Source organism: Accipiter gentilis, chromosome 21, assembly GCF_929443795.1.
Source record: "Accipiter gentilis chromosome 21, bAccGen1.1, whole genome shotgun sequence".
Classification (NCBI taxonomy): Eukaryota; Metazoa; Chordata; class Aves; order Accipitriformes; family Accipitridae; genus Astur; species Astur gentilis.
This window is the reverse complement of record NC_064900.1, coordinates 16,494,431-16,517,583: the sequence shown is the minus strand read 5'-3', so window position 1 is coordinate 16,517,583 and position 23,153 is coordinate 16,494,431. Positions and strand designations below refer to the sequence as shown.

At 52.1% G+C, this 23,153-nt stretch overlaps 1 protein-coding gene across 3 annotated transcripts in view; it reads right to left on the bottom strand.

Moving 5' to 3' along the window:
• The window catches only part of IGSF3 (immunoglobulin superfamily member 3), a 101,635-nt gene that overhangs the window by 22,609 nt on the left and 55,873 nt on the right, over nucleotides 1-23,153 (bottom strand). For 2 of the 3 annotated variants that reach the window (XM_049824524.1, XM_049824527.1), the window contains 4 exons: nucleotides 14,967-15,377; nucleotides 13,693-14,082; nucleotides 11,631-12,032; nucleotides 7,573-7,977 (listed from right to left, as the gene is read on the bottom strand). In XM_049824524.1, the coding sequence (XP_049680481.1) occupies nucleotides 7,573-7,977; nucleotides 11,631-12,032; nucleotides 13,693-14,082; nucleotides 14,967-15,377 (1,608 nt within the window). The remainder of the gene's footprint in view (nucleotides 1-7,572; nucleotides 7,978-11,630; nucleotides 12,033-13,692; nucleotides 14,083-14,966; nucleotides 15,378-23,153) is intronic. The other variant, XM_049824525.1, reaches the window with a different exon arrangement.

Here is a 23,153-nt window from a genome sequence, read left to right as displayed (position 1 = left end):
CACAAGCTCCCTCCCCTGCTGTTCAGGCTGATGGGCTCGTTTTGACGTGGCAGTCTTTTCGTGGGATCAAGATGGCATTTGCTCTGGATGCTTTGGCTCTGCTGGCACCAATGTAACCTCACACCAATGTGTAACCTGCACAAGGCCAGATTTGCCTGGCTGAACGATGTGGTGGAGCACCTCTCTGATACCCATGAGCGCAAAACCACAGCTGGATTTACAAGGCCAGTCAGAAAGCGCCCTGCTTGGAGTGGGGCAGGGAGAGTCACATGGATACATGCCCATGGGTGAAACCCCACCTCAAATCTGTATTTACAAACCAGTGCCCAAACACTAGAGGGTATGTTATGCACCACAGTGGCAGCAATAAGAGGAGGCTCTCGGGTGTGTGTGACAGTGACGGTACGTGGAGGGAAAACGAGGATGTTGGGAGCAGGGTGTGATGGCTAAGTGTAGAGAAAAAGCACCCTGGGGTGCCAGCCTGGGATAAATAACTGTGCCAAGGAGGTGGCAGCAAGTCTACGTGGGGAAGCTGTCCCAGAAGACCTGGCAAGTGTGGGGACAGAGCTCCCCAGGGCAAACGTGCAGGGGTAAGAGACTACCGGGGTACAAGGTGGAAGAAGAAAACTCACCTGTGTTACATGGAAAAGAATAAGAGCTCCAGCTGGGTCACTAATGCAGGTCTGTGCAAGGGGACAGCCCTGGGTCACGCAACACTGAACCCCTTCATTTCATCTGTTCAGTGTGCTGGAAGCCAATAGGAAAGAGCAGCGGCTCTGAGGCAGAACAGCAGGTCTTACCCCACTGGCAGTGAAGGGAAAGGGGCAAGTCCCCGAGCACCCAGGTGAGAGAAGACTGCTCTGTGCCACAGTCGCAGCTGCTGATGAACAGCCTCCTGTCTCCCCTGAGCACTTCTTGAACTCGGGCAAGAGTACAACTACTTGCCAGATGGAGCAGGCAGCTGTAAAGCAGAGAAGCAGTGCTATTCTACAGAGCAAAACCGCTCCAGGATGAAGCAAGCAGCAAACTTAAGTTTCCAGACTTCACTTCTAAGGAAGTTTCCAGCTCATTAGCTTTCCTTGTTTAACTTTATTGCTGGATGCTGCCAGCAGCAAAAAGTATCAGTAGGCACTTTGTGGCCCTTGAAAACACTTGTTTGAGCCTCCATTCAAGAGTCTGGTCAGTACCCCACTGGCCACTCACTGTAGAAAAGGCATCTTTCACATCCATCCACGACAGGATTCCTCACATGCAGACTTTACTAACAAATGATGTAGCGTTCGCTACATATCTAGGTGCCACGATCGGATCACTGGTCGACCTGGACCAGGGAAAGAGACAGGTAACACACGTGGCGTGAGTGCCAACTTCCGCCTTTTATTGCGCAGTTAATTCCTTTTATACTAACAAGGGCAGGCGGGGTTACAGGTGTGTCATAGGGCTGCGACTAACCCTCCATCTTTCTGTGACATCGCGAGATCTTCCAAACGCCAAACCCTACAAATGAGATGGAAGAAAGTACTTAATAGTAATATCTGATTTTCATTTGTTAGGGAAAGCCTCTCCTTATACTCTACAAGTGTCTTGGCAATTGTTTGAAAATCAGTCCTCTTCTCCCAGCATTAAGCGTGCCACAGGGCAACCCGGTTTTCCAATTTTCCTCTGCCTCATCCCCTCCTCATCCTCCCAGCATCTCCAGCCTGCGCAACCACCACCATCCCCTGCTTGGCTGCTCACTGAGTCTCCAGAGAGAAGGATGAGTGGGATACTGAGTAGTCTCTCTGTGACTGCCAGGGATGGGCTTGGACAAACAGGTAAGGGACCTCTGCTCTCCGCTCCTTAGGTTCCTGTGGCCACTGCTAGCCCAACGCAGCCAGGCTGATGTCAGTGGTGGTTTCTTGTGGACAGTAGGAGAGTGGCAGAGTGCTCTGCGCTCACCTGGGCACAGGGCCTCAGGGGAAGCACAGCTCTGGCTCACCCTGCTCTCAAAGTAAAGTTCAGGCACAAGCCTCCCCCAGCTTCTCCAAGGCCAGCTTGAGGAGTGTCCACCCTCCCCCTCCCAATGGTTTCAACTTGACAGCTCCTAATAAACCAAACTTTACGAAGCAGCCCCTAGAGAGCCCGTGGAAGCTAATTAATGCCCTAATGAAGAGCCTGACTGCCTTGTTTGCTTGACGGCTCCCAGGTCAATCAATCTGCTGTAGCACGGCTTGTAAAAAAGCAGCAAGGAGCCCAGCATCCCTGGCGTCTGCTCAGTTGTCGTCCTCCACCACCCCTCCCCATCCCTCCTCCCACGTTCATTACTGTCAAAAACCCGTCAGCAAGAAAGCAGATTTATAGAGGTGATTGCAGCTTCTCTCTGTGTGCCTGCTCCAGGATTAGTCACGAAGGAACTGGCTGAGGGACGCAAGGACGGAGGGGTGGGAAGAGTGCAGAGGCATGGGGAGGTGGGTGCCCTGCAGGTCAGGATGGGAAGGTCTGTGCTGTGAGGGGGGTGCCTGGGGCGGGGGGTTTGCCACAACCTCCTGCTTATGTGAAAGCCCTGCTTTTTTGTTCTGCTGTTGCCAGAGAGACTCCTCAGCGCTCAGACCCCAGGCCCTCTCAAAGCTCTGCCGAATCACCCCATCGCTTGTGCTGCGGGGAAAAGATAAGTGCAGTAATGGACGCGAGGACAATGGCAATTTAATACACCAGCACAAATCTATTCAAGCCTCCTTGCCAAAAGAGTCCTACCCAGATGTCCTAGCCGGCCCAGATCACTGCACAGTCCCCATCACGCACTGTGCCGCCAGAGAGTGTCTGCTACCCTTGTCTGAGTCCCGCAGACTGCACGGACACACGCCGCTCCCAGACAGCACCTCCCGTCTCGGCTGCTCCATCCCCGAAAACCTGGCAGGGAGAAGCAAGGTCCAAGGAGGAGCCGGGAACAGAGCTTGCCTCACAGCCCTCAGGTCTCCCCTTGACCCACATGCATCTATCTACCACCTTCTTCCCTCGGGCAGGACCCAGAGCCCAGGCACCATTCCCCCTCCGTGCTGTCTGAGGAAGCGGGCAGAGAGCAGTGAAAGGGTACTGCTCAGCCAGCATCCTCACACCGAGGGCTCAGCCCAAATCCAAACACTTCCAGGGTCATCTGGATTCAAAAGGAACTGCCTGCACCTCTGCCTCCCCTAAAACCTGAGAGATCAGCAAGTGGCAGGGAGTCACCACACTTGTCCCCTCCAAGCACAGGACACATCTGTCCTGACTGACCTCCTGCAGACCAGCCTGGTAAAGCTTGCACGGAGGATGCTCTTCGCCACCTGGAAAGGTGCAAGTGTGCAAAGGGCAAGGCAACGTCACTAGAAGGGAAAGGGGTGGTAAGCCCTCGGGGCAAGCTCCAGTGTTCAGGGATGAAAGACCCGGGGTTTCAGAGGCAGGCCCGATACTGCAGCAGAAGGAGAGCCGCAAACACAAGGATGTGGTTGGGAAGAAATCTCTACCCCTGCACTTGGGGCTCGCTCCAAGCTTAGCCCGCGGTCCTGTGCATGGTCTCCTGCCAGCTTTGGCTTCAAGGAAGCAGCTGGCATGAACTGAGCCGTACTTTTATTGTTCCTCCCTCTCTGCTGCAATGTGAGCTCAGCGACAAAGAAACAACAGGCAGCTCGAGAGATGGAAGCAAAAAGGAGAGCACTGCATTGTAAGGACATGAAATTGGCCACAAGCAATCTAGCCAGTCTGGTCCACAATCCTGCCCGACAGACCCCCACACCAGCCCAGATTTCTGCCCCAGCCTACAGAAGTCAAAACCCGGCACTCATCCTACAGCAGTGCAGGTCTCCCTGCAAAGCGCACACGAGCTACCTGGGGCTGCGTGCCCCTACCTGTGCACAAACCTCCCTCTACTTTGCAACCCAAGGTGCGCGGGCTTGCACGACATTGAGGAGCAGGCCACGAAAGGAAGCTTCAGATCGTACTGCTGCTGCTGGTGAGTTTTCACACACCAGCAAGTGATGAACATCATGCCCTCATGATATCTAAATTCTCTAGAAGCTCTCACACATACAGCCATTACCCTTTATAGGGCTTTTCCTCACACTGCCAGTCCTTTTAACGGCTTCATGCCCAAGGGGCCAGGAATGTCACACTCAAAAGGTCAAATCTGGCTCCAGATGCCATGCAGCACACTTGTGCCATCCCACCCACAGACCCTTTATTCAGACCTGGGTTAACGCTGCCATTGCCTGCCTTATTCACTCCCTCCTTCAGGAGCTATGTATTTCATTTCTCAAATACTGCTCATTTTTTCCTTTGAGTAGGAAAGGACTGGAGTGTTTCAAGCTGCTGACGTTTCCTCAATATTACCTGTTGGCCATGAGACAGCCGTATATCCTGGTTTTGGCTGGGATAGAGTTAATTTTCTTCCTAGTAGCTGGTATAGTGTTATGTTTTGGATTTAGGACGAGAAGAATGTTGATAACACACTGATGTTTTCAGTTGTTGCTAAGTAGTGTTCATACTAAATCAAGGATTTTTCAGCTTCTCATGCCCAGCCAGCAAGAAGGCTGGAGGGGCACAAGAAGTTGGGAGGGGACACAGCCAGGGCAGCTGACCCAAACTGGCCAAAGACGTATTCCATACCATGTGATGTCATGCCCAGTATATAAACTGGGGGGAGTTGGCCGGGTGGGGGGGAAACAGCTCGGGAAGTGACTGGGCATTGGTCGGTGAGTGGTAAGCAATTGCATTCTGCATCCCTTGTTTTGTATATTCCAATCCTTTTATTATTATTATTTTATTATTGTTGTTGTCATTGTTTTCTTCCTTTCTGTCCTATTTAACTGTTCTTACCTCAACCCACAAGTTTCACTTTTTTTTCCCCCCAATTCTCTCCCCCATCCCACTAGGGGGGCGGGGGAGTGTGCGAGCAGCTGCATGATGCTTAGTTGCTGACTGGGGTTAAACCACAACACTGTAGGTGAAATTACTTTGCAGCCACATTAATACATGTAATTCAAAACCAGCACTGCCACCTCTGCAGTTACCACTCAGTACGGATGACAACTACAAACACCACCCACTGCAAGAGTGCCAAGGAGAGACAGCCTGAGCACTGAAACAGCAAACCAACACACCAGGAGAAGCTCCAGCACCCTGTCCCTTGAGGATGTGGGATTTCACAAAGCAAAGAGATTAATGAAGCAATCAGGCAGCCACTATTTTACCTTTCTCACCTGAACACACTTTAAAGGCTGACATATATCGATTGCCACATCTGCACCTGGAAGCTGTCAAACAGAAAGGTCACTCTAACAAACGGGGAGCAGGGGTTTAAGAAGAAACTAGAATCCCAACATTAACTTACAATCTGGAAACACACGGTGGCTCAATTTGCAAAAAGACCTCCCAACAAGCCTTCTTTACACCATCGCTTAGTGGATTGGTAGCAGAGATAGTTCACCCCAAACTCACTGGCATATGGGTCAAAGCAGGAACCCATGGCTAGTGGCAAGGGAAAGGAGAAAACTAGGACTAAAACACCCAATAGCAGCCTGAAGTTATCTCAGATTAAGGTGACTACAGAGACACAGAATTAGACTGACAGAGCTCTCAGGTGTTCAATCCTTCAGAGGTCCTGAATGACCTCTTCTGAAGAAGCCCTGGATATTAATCTGAAAACCAGCACCTGCTTCATCATCACAGGTCTGACTGCAGGGGCTCTAGCATATTCATTCAGTGGTATTTGAGGAAGGCACCTCCCACATCATCCTGGATCCTCTCTGGAGATTATGCAGCCAAAGACCCAGCAACGACATGACATGACCCTCTGCAGCCTGCAAAACCAGAGGGAACCACAGCAGTTGCTGGTACAACCGCCAGCATTGCATTCATGGAGAACATCAAACCATCCGCTCTCAGAGGCTGCCTGGGACATGGAAACAAAACACAGAGAGAGTGCAACCATGGTGCTGGGGACGCTCTGAGGAGTGCCTCTCTTCTCTTCCATCCCCCCTTGTGAGCCATAAAACCACAAACATTATGCAAGGCTCATTGGACTGACAGCTAAGATTTGTGTAGCAGTAGTTTGTTGAGCAGCAGGGAGATAGGGAGAGATAAAAACCATGGAGACCTAGACGACTTGTTCTGTTAAGGCATCACTTGATGGTTACTGCTCCAGTAAAGAACTGGCTGCCAGAGCACGGTTTAAATGTCCTTTAAATGTGCGCCTTGACACCCTGAGCTGTGACACGGAGGCTCTCTTCTGGAAGCTGTTATCAAGGAATTCTCTTTCTCTCTCTGTCTCACACACATACGCATGCACAGAGATGTGCCATGAAGAAGCATATTACTCCAGGGACCATATCCAGTGAAGGCTGTTTCCTAGGGAAATAAGCTAAAATGATGAACATCACCAACTTGACCTTGTGAGTAATAAAACATGTATTACAAGGCAGGATAATCAAGATAAATGGAGGAGATTAACCTGGAGATGAGGGCAAGGAAGGGGAGAGGGAAGAAAGATGATGGAGAGCTCATGAGGCACCTGGAGCTCACAGCACGCCCTGATTTTTCTGAAGATACGCTAAGGGTTGGGGAAGATGGAGGAGAGTATGAAAAACTAAGGGGAAAAACACAAAGCCAAGCCAGAAGACACACCTTAGGAAGGAGTCTGGACCCCTGCACAGGAACACGAAGGGAGGACTACCATGCTGCAAGGACCTGAGCCAAGAGTCTTGAAGGTGCTAAAAGCCTCATTCCAAACATCAGCTCCAGCCCTAAGGCCGAGACAGCAATAAACTGTTCAGCTCAGTGATGGCCCAGAGCTGCTCTGACCATGTATCTTTGCACACTTCATGGACAATAGAAGGCACCACCAAAATATCAGTGACAAGGCCTACAGAAGGCACCTCTCTCCACTGGCTGTACAGGGAACATAAGCACCTTGTAGGTTTCTGACTCTCCCTGCCAAGTCAGGTGTCTGTTGCCTAGCTGTTGCACACTCTGTGTGGGTACCCATGGCCTCAGTGACTTCCAGCTGGAAAGAGCTCAACTTCGGGTGGGGAGGAAAGTCAGGCTCTTTGATTACTATCTACTTTTGAAGATGCCTCCAGCAGAACGAGAGATGCAGCCAGTTACTAGACAAGAACTGCAGCACCTATGGTGCACGTGCACGCGCAGGCTTTGGTGGGAGCACATCTCTCTTCTTTGATCCTGTTTGCCCCCTCCCTCTCCTGTCTTCCCCAGGTTAGTCTGCTCTGATGAATGGAGGTGGCAACCTGAAAGCCAACTCCGTCTCACAAGAACAGCCCAGAGACTGGACCGAGCTTCGGTCACCTCGCTTCCCAGAAGAAAACCCGATGAACAGCATATGAGGAGCAACGAGAGGACCCAGTTCCACAGAGGAGAATAAGGGAACTCCAACATATCCACTGCCGAAGAGCCAAGCAGTTCCACCTGAGCCATGTGCAAGTGTGAGATGTCAGTTGCAGCCACAAGAGCAGTCCTCACTCTGGAGGGACCACCACAGCGCTGGTACGTACCCTGTCCCCACAACACATCCCCCAGCCCCTCTCATGCGCTCTTGGCACTCACCCGGCCGCAGGACCCTGATTTCCAGCAGGTTGGAGGTCCTGTCTGCCAGCCGCGTCCAGCTGCTGTTGTAGTTCTTCCTCCAGAGCTCAGCCACGCACTGGTACTTGCCGGCCTCCGTGTCGCTTGCCCTGCTGATGCTCAGGCGCACGTTGTTGCTGGACTCAGCCTTCTCGATGGCGGTGCGGGTCCGGAAACCCGCGTACCTGTCACCCCACTGCACCCCACCATCGCGTGTGAAAGTGACCAGGTCATGAAACTCGGTGCTGCCCGCCGGCTGGAAACGCCACGTCACCGACACCGGTACCCATGATGGGTAGTGGGGCTTGATGATGCACTGGAGGTCGAAGGACTCGTTGTAGGTCACCCCGGGGGTGCGGGAGATAGCTGTGACAGCAAAGCCAGCCTCTGCGGAAAGAAAGAAAAAGGCTTTGAGAGACACCTGCCTAACGAGGCCCTGCTGTTAGCATGCAAAAGCTAGAGCGTAGTCATCCAGTTGCAGGCCTGGAATAATCAGCCACTCACATTGTGTTGGCTCCTCGTTTGCAATTGCAAAGTGACACGAAAAGCAGCGGCAAAAACACACTTAGCTGCCTGCGTCGGGGTGACTGCTTGCGTATGGTGACTACCTGTATGAGCACTGGCTGCAGCAGCAGCAGGATCGCGCTCAATTTCTGCCCAGAGGAGCGAGATCCCCTGAGACCTGGAGGGCAAGCGGCCAGCGCTGAACGCTGCCAAAGTCCCGTATGGAAAGACAGCAGCGCAGTGGCACGGGAACAGCACCACGCTGAGCAGCTACCCAGCACCAGCCTGACCGCTCGCAGGCCCTGCAATTCACATCCATCTCTCGGGCAAGGGGTCCCCACCCCATCCCCCACCCCAGGTCTGTGGCTGGCTGCTGCAAGTGAAGGAAAGATGAGGAAAGTGAGAAGTAGCAGCCTTTGTTCATGCATCGGAGAGGTGGCAGCGGTTACAAAACCCCAGCATGGAGGCAACTGAAAGAGAAGCTGGTTGCTCCTTCACACAGCCTGGCTTTTGTTCCCTTCCAGATCACGGCTCCAGGACGGCTTTATGCAGTTACCCTCACACGTCCACCACTCTGCAAGCTGGTCCATGTATTTTGACTTGTCTACACCCAGCACTTTGTTTGTTTAGGGGAGTTTAAAACCAGCAGTCTATGAGTAATTTGAAGATAACATATTCCCAGTTGATTGGCTTACATTTTGGGTCAGAGTGTTTCCATTGCTCATTTGTTCCAAGCTGCAGAGAGAAATATTTTCTTCTCTTCCAATCGCTTCAGTGTGGCCAGCAGATTTAGCAGGGGCCTTGTTTCCCACCGGTGACATCCCCAAGAAGCGCTTCCTTCCCGCCGGCTGGCAGCTCTCCTCCCTCCCCCTGCAGTGCTGACCATCCTGGCACCTGGCACAGCCGCTGCTGTGGGGGGAGACCCCAGCCAGTGCCCAGTAGAAGCAGGAACGTCTTCTGGGTCAGCACGGAGCCTCAGCCTGCCACTGGCTCGAAATTACGCTTTGAGAGATGAGCTGGGAGGTCACTGCAACCTGCAGAGCTGCTGCCACAGGCCAGACCAGCTGCAGCACAGACACCGCCGTATCTGCAACACTTCCAGCAAGTGCCCCCGCAGCCCCATGGCATCACTGTGCCAGAGCTCCAGGATGTGTAATTACTGAGAAAACAGGTCAATCTTTGGGATTAAAGCCTCCTGCAAAATGTTCAGTGATTACCCAGGAGAGGAGAGTGAGACCCAGGCTGTCTCCCCCGCAGGATTGTTGTATCTCATCCCCACATAAGCTCTCACCCTCAGACCCTTCAGCAGCCCTCCTGCCCCGGCAAGCGCATTCCTGGGCCCAGCTCAGAGCACCGCTGAGCCAGCAATGGCCCTAGAAAGCCAACATAATTTCACCAAGACCAGCTGACCTCATCAAGTTTAATCTCCAGTTGGCCTGGGCAAGGAAGCTTCATGAAGGGACTTCTCTTGACTGCCATGTGAAAGCCGGGTGCGTTTCTCAGGTCCTCAACTCAAACAACACACTCGTGGCACTTAGGTTAACACACAAAGGCCCTTCTTCCTCCGGGACTTGGCACGAAAGGAGAGAAGCCATGCATAAAAGCGGGCAGATTTTCTGCATGACCTCCCTACAAGAACACAGCAGCCCCCACTCAACCTGTCTGCCCCCTCTTTTCCTAGCCAGGGGGACTGAAGTCCCTGCCAGGCACTTGAGATCCTCAGAAGTTCAGGGACATCTGGTCTCATTCAATAGCACATCTCTCTTCTGGCTATTGCTTCTGAACCACCCTGCAGATAGATTTATGCATTTGAACATCATCTGTGCTGGTTCAGCTAAACAGTTTCTTACCTTGGCAGACTGGCAAACGATTAGACCTTAACTTGAAATGTGAGTGTCACTAAATTTACTGCATTTTTTTCACTAGCAATTTTCTGTAGCCATAAACCCCTCTTGCTCTTTCTTAGCACCTTCCATTTGAGTTTCTCAGTACAATTCAAAAACATTATGCTGAACAAAAAATATCACATTCAGCAGCAACGAAACAACACTCAATATTTTCTCCACTGAATTTTCATGAGCTATTTCAGCTTTGCTAGTTATAGGAAGAGGACTTAGACATTTCTTAGGACTTGACAGAACATGCTCGACAGCCAGCGATTTCTCTGGGACAAGAAGTGGAAGAGGGACAACTGCCTCTCCAACACGTCTTCTGGAACTGCTGGGCAATTCTGAGCATCTTAAATTTTAACAGGAATAAAAGTAATACATTTTAAAATACCAACACTTAATCCCAACACTTCTACAAGTGGCAGAGTAAAGAGAAGGGCCAATACGTAGCAGGCCAAATGCCGCTGACCTCATAAGCAAGACGCCGTTGAAACCAAATGAGAACCTGCCTTTAGTTCTTAACAAACTATCATCCCTACCTGCTTTTGGAAGCTATATAGCAAAGATTTCTAGCTCCAGACAGAACAGCCTCTGAAAGAAAGTCAAAAGTGAAGGGGAAGAAAGGAGGAAAAAAGCAAGATTTTACCAGAATACAATACAACTTTGAAGTCTGGTCTCTTGCACATCTTGCCAAAGCTTAAGATTAATACTGCAGAGAACAAAAAAAACCACCCCCAAAACCAACAAACCCCCAAATTCGTACCTTGACCTTTCAATAGAGCTCCCTGATTGTCTATAGCCCTGGCATTCTGCAAATCAATGGCCTCATAGGAACAGTCATCCCTTCTTCAGTCTCCTCCAGAGCACTTTGGGAACTAGTCCAGGACTTAATATAGCAAGGTCTGAGTGGGACCAAAGTAATTCACAATCCATGCAAAATGCCTAATGCCCTGCCTGCCCTCTCCTAAACTGACGTGGTTTCACTGTGTTTGAAATGGAGGAGCCCTTTGGCAGGGCAGAGTACCAGCTGCAATGATCCCAGGTCCTAGTTCAGCTTGGTTATGGACAATGTTGTGGTTCCAGGCCAGCAGCTCAGTGCCTCCTTGCAGAGGCAGTGAGGACCATTCCTGACCCATATCTTCTTGCAGGCTTCTGACGCTGTCACAGATGCTCGCAATTTCTGGTGGCCGGGCCAACAGATGCCCAGTGTTTTGGTCTCCTGGTCTGGTGAGCGGAGGTAAAGTTTACCCTGGGCAAGCAAGGAGGCTTTGATGCCCACGGGCTGATGATGGAGCACCACCACTGCGCTGCCCATAGCCCGGCTCCAATGCTGGGGGGACACATCATGGGACTGGCAGCCTCTCTCCTCGGCAAGATGGCGGAAGCACTGCCGCTCTCCTTAGCCACCTCCTGCTTTGCTCCTGCCACAGCCACCCCTCAGGCTTTGCCCCCACACGCAACGGGGAATGGAGGCATTCTGCACCAACCTAGTGGGAGCTGCGGGCGGGCTGCCGGGTACCTTCATTTTGCCGGCAAGCAAGGATGAGAGTGCCGAGATCAGCCCCAGTTATTTGGAGGTGACCTCCTGGGGGGGGTCGGGCATGCAGGGACCATGGCCCCGCAGCCCTCCGCGCCTCGAGTACTCACCCAGAGCAGTGATGGACACCGGGGTGCCCGCGTGCCGCTCCCCAACCATCTGCCACTCCCCATCCAGCGTCCGCGTCCACTCGGCCACCCGGCACTCATAGTGGCCCTCGTCTGCCTTGACGCTGTTGAAGATCTCCAGCGTGAAGGAGCCAGGCCGGACCTGCTCCACCTGGATGCCCCCGTAGCTGCTGCGCTCGGCGTACGAGGGGCCCGGCTGCAGGGTGCCCTCCCGATCCAGACGCACAATTTCGCTGCGCCGGTTCAGCTTGTCAACCAGCTGCCAGGCGACGGAGAAGCGGCTTTGGGGCCCGAAGCCTGAGCGCACATTGCAGCCAAAGCGCAGGCTCTCCCCCTCCAAGACATTGCTGGCGTTGTTGATAATCTCCAAGGAGATGCTGGTCTCTACGGAGAGAAACGCATACACACAGGGGAGATCATACACACTCGCCACTTCTCAGTCTGCAAGAAGGACGCTGCCGGCCAGAGAAGCTTTCTACCAGGTGCAGGAAACTGCCCACGCATTTGGGTCCAGGCACGTCTTAACCTCATGCGTGACCACATCCAAAACCGGCTTATGGGCAGCGAGCTGCTCCTGGTGACTTGCACACTCAAAGCAGGTGTAGGCCAAAGCTAGGGAAAATCTTTCTGCCTACGGCTCATGAGACATTGCTGCGTCTTCTGGTCGCAGGTCCGGGATGGGATCTCAGCAAAGCTTGAGGGAATTTGTGTTGCTACAACATGCACCGCATGCAACCAGCTTGGCCAAAAAAAGCTTCCAGCTCCCTAGGCTTTTCGAGTCAATGTCATCCTGATCACCATCTTGCCACATCCATTCCTACAACACCTTTTGGGAGAAGCTCTCCCAAACTCCCATCGCTAGCAACACTAGAGGTAGCTATCAAAGTTTGGTAACATCAAAAAACCCTGTTATTCTGAGCTTCCCAGAGATGTAAGGCTGTTTTTTCAGAGATACTGAGTGCTGGTTACTCCTGCTGTCTTCCGTCAGAGTTACGGACACATAGCACCCTTGAAAAAATCATCACATTTGCGATTTATCAAATGGCAAGAATAAAATCTGTCTGAAAGGTGGCTGTGCCTGCAAGTACTACATTTTAGACATTTGTCCAGTGCAAGATTTCTAGCTAGAGTAATTTCCAAAGCCAACAAATGAGACCAAATATTGGTAGGAGAGAAAAGAAATAGAATTTCTTTTGGAGAAATGAGGAAGGAAAAAAACCCTAGAGGAAAGGGCTGCATTTACCCACAAACCTAAGAGATAAGAGACAAACATTGCACAAAATCCTCTCACAGCTACCCTCTGCTTGATCAAAGCCCACTGCCAGCATAGCCTGGGCAACACGTGCATGGTTCATCATGCCACAGCTACCTGAGTTTCAGAGAGCAAAACAAGGAATGAGTCAGTGGACCCTTTCCCCTCACCCTGTTATTTCTCTATTTCTCACATTTGTCTGACAAACATAAAAGGCATTCAGGCAAGCCTCCAGCAGGGTTGTTTTCACCAGGGTTGGCAGACACACAGTGACCACAACAGAGCTCTATGCTGAAGAGCAACCCAGGGCTTGAGGAGCACAGGAACCCTGGTTTCTTCCAGTACAGCTGTCTTGCAAAGGCAGCTGAACAGCCACTGAACGGCCTGCAGGAACCTAGCAGCTCTTAGGATAAACCAAGGCCAAGCTGGTCTCCCCATTACGCCTGCTGAGTACTTTAGAGCACCCAACTCCCTGCAGAGCAAGGTGAGGAGAGAGGTGTAAGAAGCAAGTCACAGGCTGTCACATGCACCTTCAGCTCAAGGACAAAACTGCCAGCTTGGTGTTATTACCAAGGTAGGGGCATGTCTCCCCACCTACGAAACTGACGCATATCCCTCCTTCTCCATCATTCCCTTTGCATTAGAAAAAAAGTCTTGCCAGTTGCCTCCACAGCATGCAAACTCTTATCCTCCCTCTTCCCCACCGCTGAAGTGTGGGCACATCATGGCCTCACCAGCTAGCTACCCAGTAGAGCAATGGTCCCAGCAGAGGATGGATAAGTCTCTACTTACTGAGCGGCAGGACAGTGATGGGGATGTTCTTTGGCCGCTTGCTCTCCTTGTCAATGAAGTCCCCTGTCACGGTCTTCTCCCGTTCAGTCACCCGGCAGTTGTACTTGCCACTGTCCTCAAGGCGGAGGCGGTAGATCTTCAGCACAAAAACATTGTCGCTTTCTTTGGCTACCTTGAGCTGGCCCAGGGCCTCACGCTGGGCAAACTCATTGTTGAGCACTGGCACAGCATTGGGTCCCAGGCTGGCGATGAGGGAGCTGTTGAAGGCCCAGGAAATGGAGAAGTAGCGGTCAGGGATGTTCTGGGCCTCCAGGGTGCACCGAAACTCCACCGGCTCACCCACGATGTACGTCCGCTTCTCTGTCTCCAGCCGGACACTGAACTCCTTATCTGGGGAGAGACAGACCAACTTGCATCAGCATGGCAAAGCCCATCAGGAAAGCCAGCACACCTTGTGCGAGGTATTTACAACTTGCTACTCCCTGCACAGCCAACATCTCTCGGACACATGCATCCACAGGTGAAAGGGTTAGGGGATTGATTTTGCTGTGAGAGCCTAGATCGGCCGTGCTGCAGGAAAGACAGCTTGCTGCCCAGCATGCAAGAGCTGCAAGGCTTCCCCAGTCATAACCCTTTCCTCCAGCCTTTACACCTGGGAGAAGCTCTGCTGTGACACCAGCATCCAGTGGCACTGCAGGATGTGACCTGGAGCCTAGTCCTACTAACACGCTGCTCAGCCAGGGTCAAGAGGCAGGACCTTTGGGTATATCGGAGAGAAGAGCGAGCTCTGCTGGGTCTTTAGATCCCTAGCAGGAACCTGTGCTGTGGGCTGGGAGGAAGATTTTGACTTGCAAATGGACCTTGTGCAACACAGAAGTGGTTGCTGAAAGTTTTTTTATTTTTATTTTCTGCTGTGTCACTCTTAACCTCCTCAGTTACCAAAATTCTCATTGCCTGTGCTAGCACCAAGTGCTTAAGGTGTATGTTTTAGCTCCTGTGTCAGCCCCAGATCACTGACCACATCAGGAGATGGGGCCTGCCACCCAACCCCCCTTGCTGCTCTGGTGTCCCCTGGTTGCTCTTTGCTGACATTTGCTCTGCCTGCAGGCAGCGCTTGGGCTCTCCTTTGCCCTGCCTCACCGTGCCAGCAGCCTCCCAAGTGGGGCACACGGCAAAACAGGGAGCCCAGCCCCAGCCACCTAACAAGGCACTGCCCCATTTTCTGCCTCCTCCCACCACCCAGCTGAGCGAGAAAAGGCAGAGGAGACACTGACCAGTGGCTTGCACATTGACGATGGCACCCTGGGAACGCTTGCGGGTCATGGCGTACCAAGACTTGTCCGGGTCCTGGATCCACTCCGCCGCCTCGCAGTAAAACTCGCCCTGATCCGATGGGTGGAGGTTGTAGATAGTGAGCTTTGAGGTGGTCTCCCCAACTTTGTCCAAGCGAACATCCCCCGTGGCTTGCCGCTGGGCGTAGGCACCGCCAGCCCGCAGGACGAAGTCGCGGCTGAGGGAGATGACCTCCACGGGCGCCTCGCTGCCTCGCTGCCGGTACCAGGCGATGGAGACATGGCTGTGCTGGGTTGTGCTCTTAGACACCTCGCACTTCAGCTCCAGGGAGTCGCGCTCCACTTTGTTCAGTGTCTGCGGGACTGCTGTCACTCGCAGCGAGTCAGGGATCACTGCAGCAAAGGGGAACGGGGAAACACAGCCCAAGAGTTAGCAACGCCAAAATGCTGAGTCTAAAGCCCAGACGCGTGAAAGGAGAGCTAGGGGGAAGGTTTCTTTTTATAGTCGTAATTAATCATTAAGTATTAGCAAAGCCCTGTTAGCTCATATCTAGCCTCCAAAAAGAAGAGAATCGTTCCCAAAGCCCTTGGTTGGGAAAGACTGCGACCTGCAGCACATACTCCAGTGCTGTGCTTAAATTCCTGCTCAATGGTCCCATCGACTGCACAGGGTTTTCCACCACGCCGCAGAGCAGCACAGCTTAATACATCCAATTCCCATGAAGGCATTTCTTCATGGGCAGCATCCCCTTCATCATGTGCCACCCAGCATGCTTCGTGACCCCCCTCCTGCCCACATCCTTCAGCCACTCATTAGCCCCACACCGTGGTCTTTGCCCCTCAGTCCCTGTTGGGGCCAAGCTAAATATATTTAGTTTCTTTAATCTTCCCTCATAAAAAAGTCAGGAGATCCAATTCTCCTCTCCTTTGTTTACATCCTTTCACATTTTAATGGCCTCCTCAGGCCAAACAAAGGGGTTTCTGCATTCGGAGGGAACTGGCTCCTCTGAGGGCAGCAATGTAATTGCAACATGCCCAGTGCCTGTTCCCAGGACACAGCCACATCAAGGCACTTGGTAATGAAACTGCTGGCTACTTTTCCAGCTGATTAACCAGAGGAGAGGAAGTACAGCTGCTAAAATCAGGACAAAAAAAAAATTTGCAGCCCCCCTCAACCTTGCTTGATTTTAGCAAGCTTCTTAATTTTAGCAAGAGGCTCTACCGCCAGAAGATAGACTTTCTTAAAAAGAAGCCTTTCTAGACTTCACTGTCTCAAGAAACATCATGTGGAAAGAAGAATGCAAACCTTCTCCCCAGCTCTGCGGACAAGGCAGTGCCAGTGAGCCTGTTAATGCCCAATGGTTTCACTGTGTACCGGTGGAATATAATTAACATATTTCAGTTCAGTTTCATTGACAGCACTGGAAGGTTTGATGAAATTAGCTGAGCTGCCGAAAGCTGCATCTGTTTCATTCAGGCATGGCTACAGAATGCAATGAGCTGCAGGAAAGACAATCGCTGGCATTATTGCCAGCAGAAAAGTCAAAGCAGAAGAAAGGAAAGAAAAAAAAGCCACAAGATGGAGTAAATGAGAGGGAAATCTTCCTGCGTCCAGCCTGGAAGGGGCCATTCACTTTTACCATGCGTTCACTACCCAGGGAATTTACTGCCCCTAACAGGGAAAGTACCTGGTAAGGCCATTTACATTGGAGGCCATTGCTCCGTCACCCACAGCCACATCTCCTCCTCCCTCCCTTCTCCTCATCTTCCTCACCGGGCTCCCATCCCCTGCCCACCGGAATAGCCTCTGGCCGACCATGGCCAAGAGGCCACGTCCCTTCACCTTTCCCCCTTCCCTCTGACTCCCAAATCAGTGGTGAAAGCGGCAACCAACCTTGCCAGTTCACACTGCCTGCACGATGAGATTTAAATTTCTCATTTCAAACCTTTCTGAATAATTTCCAGAGCCACGCAGCTCCTTTCTCTTTGCCCTCCAGCCACGGGATCTTATAACTTTTCTTACGTTATTTAAATAAATTAAACCTGATCATCATCTTGCTGGAGTTACTTTCCTGCTGAGCTGCTTCAAAGGCAGAGCTCCCTGCTACACCAGCCTCCACATGACAGCTTATGGAGTGAAAGCTGTCCATGAAGAAAGCGTGCCCGTCCTCCTTCTCCCAATTTGAGAGACCTGGGTACCCCACTGGGTGCCTGCGTGCCCTCCCCAGCCCTGTTCAGCAGCACGGCCGCTTGCTGGCTACAGGCAAGGCAGTGTCCTTCTTACCCTGGGAGCCTGCCTGGCTCTGCGGGGCAAGTACAGGGCAAGCATTTGGCTTGCCAGATGTGGAGCTGCCCGCTCCCCAGGAGTAAGGCCTGGAAGTCTGTCCAAAGGCTGGGCCTCAAGCAAACATTTACCACGCTGTTCCCCAAGCAGGTTAGAGGCTGGCACAGGCACCATTTCGCCAGCTTGAACCATGACTTCGTATCTCCAGGTCACATCCTGGCTGGAGGGTTAGCATCTTTTATACCACATGGGCAAGCTATTGCAAAATGCATTCCTGGAGAAAAATCACAAGGCAGTGGCATGCTGTTAAAAGCTGTAATTTAGCTGTGGTAACACCTGATACGCTGTGCTGCATTACTCCTGCTCTTTTGGTTAAAAAAGCCAGCCAAGATCCTTCTGGTTAGAGGAACCGGTAAGACCTTTTGGGTTGCATGCAGCCTTGAGGGTATTGTCTTAAATCAGCCTGGCATAGGCACACATTCGGTTGGTGTCACCTTCCTAACCAGGAAGACTAGAGACCTGCTTGCTAAATGAAAGCCCAGTTTCTGAACAATCAGATTTTGGGAGGGACAGGCAAGAGCCCTGAGCTGGCCAGACCAGCGGGAAGCCTCCGTGCTTCGCACCACTACTCTCGTGCTTGGCCAAAGAGGCACAAACAACTTTTTTAGTTACAGAGCAAGATGCACTTCGGGTACTAGGCTTGGGGAGAGGGGAAGCGGGTAGGAGAAAGGGGAAAACGCTGTTCTCAAGAAGCAGCCGAACGTGGCAGCAGGTCACAGCTCATTTCAGAAGCTCAACAAGCATTTCATTCTGAGTGCTGCAGAGCACCGGGGACTCCCGCAGTGGGGCCGCAGGTCTGCTGGGGCTCATGCACCACCCCAAAGCACAGACCCCACTGGCCTGCGCCGACAAGAGGGCTACAGGCACGGCTTAGCCCATCAGGCTGGAGCAGATCAGGCACGGAAGTCATGGAGGGAAAAGCAAGCAGGGAATGATGGAAAGGCACTCGCCAGGGCACAACACCGCACGTGAGGAGGTGCGTTATCGGAAGAGAAGTTCCTCCCAAGCCAGTCACTCTGCTCAGGCTTCAAAGACAGCAGTTTGCATATCAGGACATGAGTAACTCTCTGCATGGCATTCACCCACGAGCCCTGGCTCCGCTGCCAGCCATCACACTGCTGAGCTGCCCGCACTCATCCCACAGCCGCCTGCTGCAGGAAGCACCAGGGTTTCTGGGGGCACTCTGCAAGCTGAGCTTCACTTGAAAGCAAAGCTCAGCACTGTGTGAAGGGGAGCAGGGCCACATCTGAATCTGAGCCAAGAGGGAGGCTGCAGGGCACATCCTCTTGCCCGCTCTTTCTCACCCAGCTCCTGCCTGTTTGTCCCCTTTGCAACGTGCCATCCCGGCAACCTGCCTTGCACTTCCTCCAGCATCCAGCCTTGCTTCCTTCTTGTCCCTTAACACAAGTTCTGTCATGACCTCCTGGAGGTGTCAGCAGAGCTCCCCTCTCCCCAGCATCAAGGTTAGATTTGGCAGCGAGTGGCCAGACAGGGAGATGAGCAGCTGAAAAACACTTCCTGGGAGCAAACCTGTTGTGCTGTTGCCACCCCAAGCCAGTCTGCTGAGCCTAGCCATAGCTGACAGCATTGAGCTTGTAGTTACAGCACTGAAAAAAAGAGCACGAAATACAGCATTTCCTATTAGTCCCCAAGCCACAGGTTCCTGCAGAGGACACTGGGATAGGTACTCAGTGGTGGGTGGGCTGCTAAGCGCAGGGTGCTCGCAACCCCCCGCCAAGATTTGAAAGCTCCTGAAATATTAAATGTAAATACTGCCACTAGAGGGTGTCAGGGACCCAGCTAGGGAGAGTCCCAGGGCCCTGCTGCCAGGACGAGGAGGAGGAGAGGGGAGCCCGGAGATGCTCCCCTCTCACCAGGGCAGTGCCCACGGGCATCCTTCCCCAGGAAGCCTGCACACACAGCTCCAGCCAAATCCACCTCAAATGCACACACCTCAATAACACGCAGTCAACGACCACTTGGCCAGCTAATTAAGGCTAACTTTAGGACAAGGAACTGGCTTACAGTGTCCCAGAAAACAAGCGGGGAGCAGAGACTGGAGTTCCTGGGTCTGGACTTGGTGCACACCTCAACATGCTTTCCTCCAAGCCCCAGGACCAGCTCCATTTCCAGCAGCTCCTGGTGCCCTGCTGAACTCTACCCACACGGACGAAGATGACCCAAGGCATCTCCCTTTTCCCCAGGCTGGCTCTGGTTCATCCTTGCGTATCCAAAACCCCAACCACCTCCAAGAGGTAGGTTGTCACAGCTTTTATGTGCCGGACACAAGCCAGAGAGCTACCAGCATTTCATCTACTCCCAGGCAAGGCAGCAAACCTGCCTGAGATGCCATTTCCTTGGTAAGCAATGCAGGCAGTGTCAGGCTGGGAGCCAGAGGCTCCCCAGCTTGAGCTGCTAAAACAGTGCTGCGAAAATCACTTAGCACCACGGCAGCCTTACACTGCAGGCTCTTCAGGAGTCAAACAACTTACACAGGCTACCCAGCACAGTGGGACCATTTCAGGGCCACTGTAGGACAAGCAAAACACACCAACCTCTTCTTCGCTTGGATTTCCTTATAGCTTTTACCCACTGATACTCTTTAGAGGCAACCTATGGTGCTACCTGGGTCCGTACCCACCCACTTCGTACTACCTGGACAGAGCTAAGTTTGCCAAGTGTCAACTGTGAACTATTTAGGATGAACAAATACTTGCACTCCCTACTCCTAGGCAGCTACTTCTGGCTGAGAAATACCGCTCTGGATTTTGCAGGGAATTAGTGCAAGAGTTATGTTTCCATCTGCCCTACAACATCTTGTTGCCCTGCAGGGATCCCAGCTCAGCACCATGAACTTCCTTACCCAACCCCTCTGGTTGTGCATCAAGACAGAAACAGGCTGCTCAAGAGGAACCACAATGCCAGCACCACCAGTCCAGAAATAAGCACTGGCAGGCACCAAATGGCACCATGAACGGCACCGTGGGTGGGAGTGCGAGGCGCAGGGATGCAGCATTTTGCTGTCACCCTCTGCAATCTGCCAACCCTCCTGCAGTCACCCGTGCCACCCCAGGGAAGGAGGGAAGATCTGCCACCAGAGCCACCCCGATGCCACAGAAACAGCTGGAAAAGACCTGTCCTCTCCCAGACACTGCAAGCTCTCAGAGAGCCATGCTCCTTATAACCCCTCCACAGCGCTATTGATTTCCATTCCTTACATGTGCATGTGTGTGGCAGGAGGAAGGGGGTGGTAATAAGGCAGGAAAAATATCTAGATTAGCAATGTAATCCTCTCAAGCCCTCATGCCTGGCAATTAGCTATACATGCCGATCCATACCTGCTGCAACACACCAGACACCACTCTTCCTCATCCATCAAAACCTCGCGTAATGCCTTCAGCACAAAGGGAAACACATGCTGTGTTATGCTGCAAAACTGATGAAGACCCTCAAATGTCACCTTTGCAAGTGGACAAAACTGAGCAGATCATGCTGCTGGTGGTGTCCTTTGCTTGCCTTATTTTTAAGTCCCGACTAGAAACTCGCAGGCGGCCTGGGGCAGGCAGAGGAAAGCTTTGTTCCTGTTGTTGCTGCTTATAAGTTTCCCCCACTGCCCAAGGGCCTGCCTGAGACCAGAATTTGAAGAGGCAAACCCACCACCCCAAGATGTACTTTCGCTGTGACTGAGGGTGTGGGGTCTCCATGCAAAATTTTCCCTCTTCTCTTCCTTGCCTACTGAGATAGAGCAACAGGCTCCTGGTATCACAGGGAAAATATAAAGCAAGTGTTAATAATCTGGTTGGTTTGGGGATTACTTTCCTTCAGTAAAGCCCCACCTGCAGTGGGAAATAAGGACAGTTAAAGACAGGCTTAAATGAAAGGCAGCTAAAAGACTACTAACTGTTTAAATGAATTAAAAAAGAAGTCATACACTTTCCTGAATTAGTCAGTGAATTTACTTCAAGTTCCTGAAAGGGTGAGCAGAACTTGCACTGTGGTCTAAATAAAAGCAGTTGGAATATAATTTTCATCCTTGTGCAAATATTTAAGCCTTATTTTAAATCAGAAGTTGAACTATGAAGTCACTTTCAGTTGCTGCACGATTAAGAAATGCACGGCAAAGCACTAAAGTTGCTTGCAATCGTATCACTGCAGCATTCTGTGGGGAGAGGAGAGGAGAGGAGAGGAGAGGAGAGGAGAGGAGAGGAGAAAAGAATCCCACTTTTAAAAGTGCAGTTTGTTACTGATTCAGCTGCTGGCAGAAGGCAAGAGGGGAGCCAAAGAGTTAAGTAAGATGGCATGGCAGTTGTTTCACAGAAGTAGTAATAAATCCTCCGATTACAATAGTATCCTTGTTGGTACATTAACGACTGGCTGGAACGATTATGCCAATAGAAATGCATCTCCCAAAGCAACTGGGTGAGTTCAAGCAGCCAGTGAGAAAAGGCGCAGGAAAAACCAGAAGTAACTAATGCAGAGAAAAGGGAAAAAGAAGCTGACAGAAGATGCAAAAATTGGAAATTAGGTCAGCTTTCTGACTCGGGGCCTGAACTTCTCCTTGCTTGCTGCAGGCTCCGTTAGTGACGCACCCAGCCTGCCCCGCTCGCTCTCACCATGCTCCCTCCTAGGCAGCGGCAGAGATCACGATGCACCTTGCTCAAGGAGCTTCCCAGCCAAACCCGAGCTGCACAGGACTCCCTAGCTGGATGGTGCAGTTACAAGCCAGAGCACCCACCCCAGGCACATGGGGCTGCAATGCTTTCCCGCAGCTTCCCAAGCCCCACACGAACCCACAGGGGTTGACAGCAGGCGCCCTGTGGTCCCACCAGCAACCCCCTCCTCGTGTGCCCAGGGCGAACGTGCAAGGGGAACAGACGTGCTCAGCCCCAGCTCCAGCTTGTCCTTTATGGACCCAGAGGAGCTACAGCTTTCCCAGCTGCTTGAGAGTGCTTCAGCTCCAGGAGATAGGACAACCCCTCTCCCCCTTCCCCCTGGGCTTTACCCTGGGGCTCCAGCCCTGCCAGCACTGTGCTGTTCAGAGCAGTTCTCCAAGCCTCCTCCCGCGAGTGGCGGATGGTCCTCCAAAATCGCTGGTCCCCTTCCCTTGACTGCTTCGGGTGCAGTGTGGCAGATGCCAGGAGCACATTCACATCCGCTGCCCCTGTTTCCTGGTGCCTCATTGTCCCTCTGCCCTCAGCTAAAGCTGCTTCGGGGAGCAGGGGAAGGCATGCTCCCATGAACAAGCTCCTTCTCTTTCCACCTACCCTGTCCCAAAGCACCCCAAGGAGCATCTGGTTATTAGGACAGCTAATTTAGGTGGAAAAATTCAAGCGACCTCATTAAAAGAAAAAAAAAAGAGGAGGAACCAGAAAGGGGTGGTAAAAGGACAAGGTGGCACCCAGCAGTGAGAGTCATCATTTGTTCATTAAACAAAAATTAGCTGGACCATTGCTGGAGCAAACCCTGATGACAGGCAGCCCAAGGTGGCAGACCACCATGCACCACACCGACCGCTCACCTGTGGAGGCAACTACCTCTAGCAGCAAGCCAAGGTGAGTCAGCTCACAAACCCCTCCCTCTCCGTCTCCCTCCCTCTTCTACAATCTCACCTTTGCGAGGGTTTAGCTCTCTTGCTGATCCCAAGCACCACCAGCAAGCTACTGCAGCTTAAGCAAGCCTAAGCTACTGCAAACATGAGGGCAGAGCACATCACCATGCACCTGTTCCACCGAGAGTTAACCTGATGTGTTTTACTTAACAGCACTCCTGAGCTAAGAGCAGGGACATGGAAATTTGCTCTGGCATAAACCAGCACAGGGCAACCT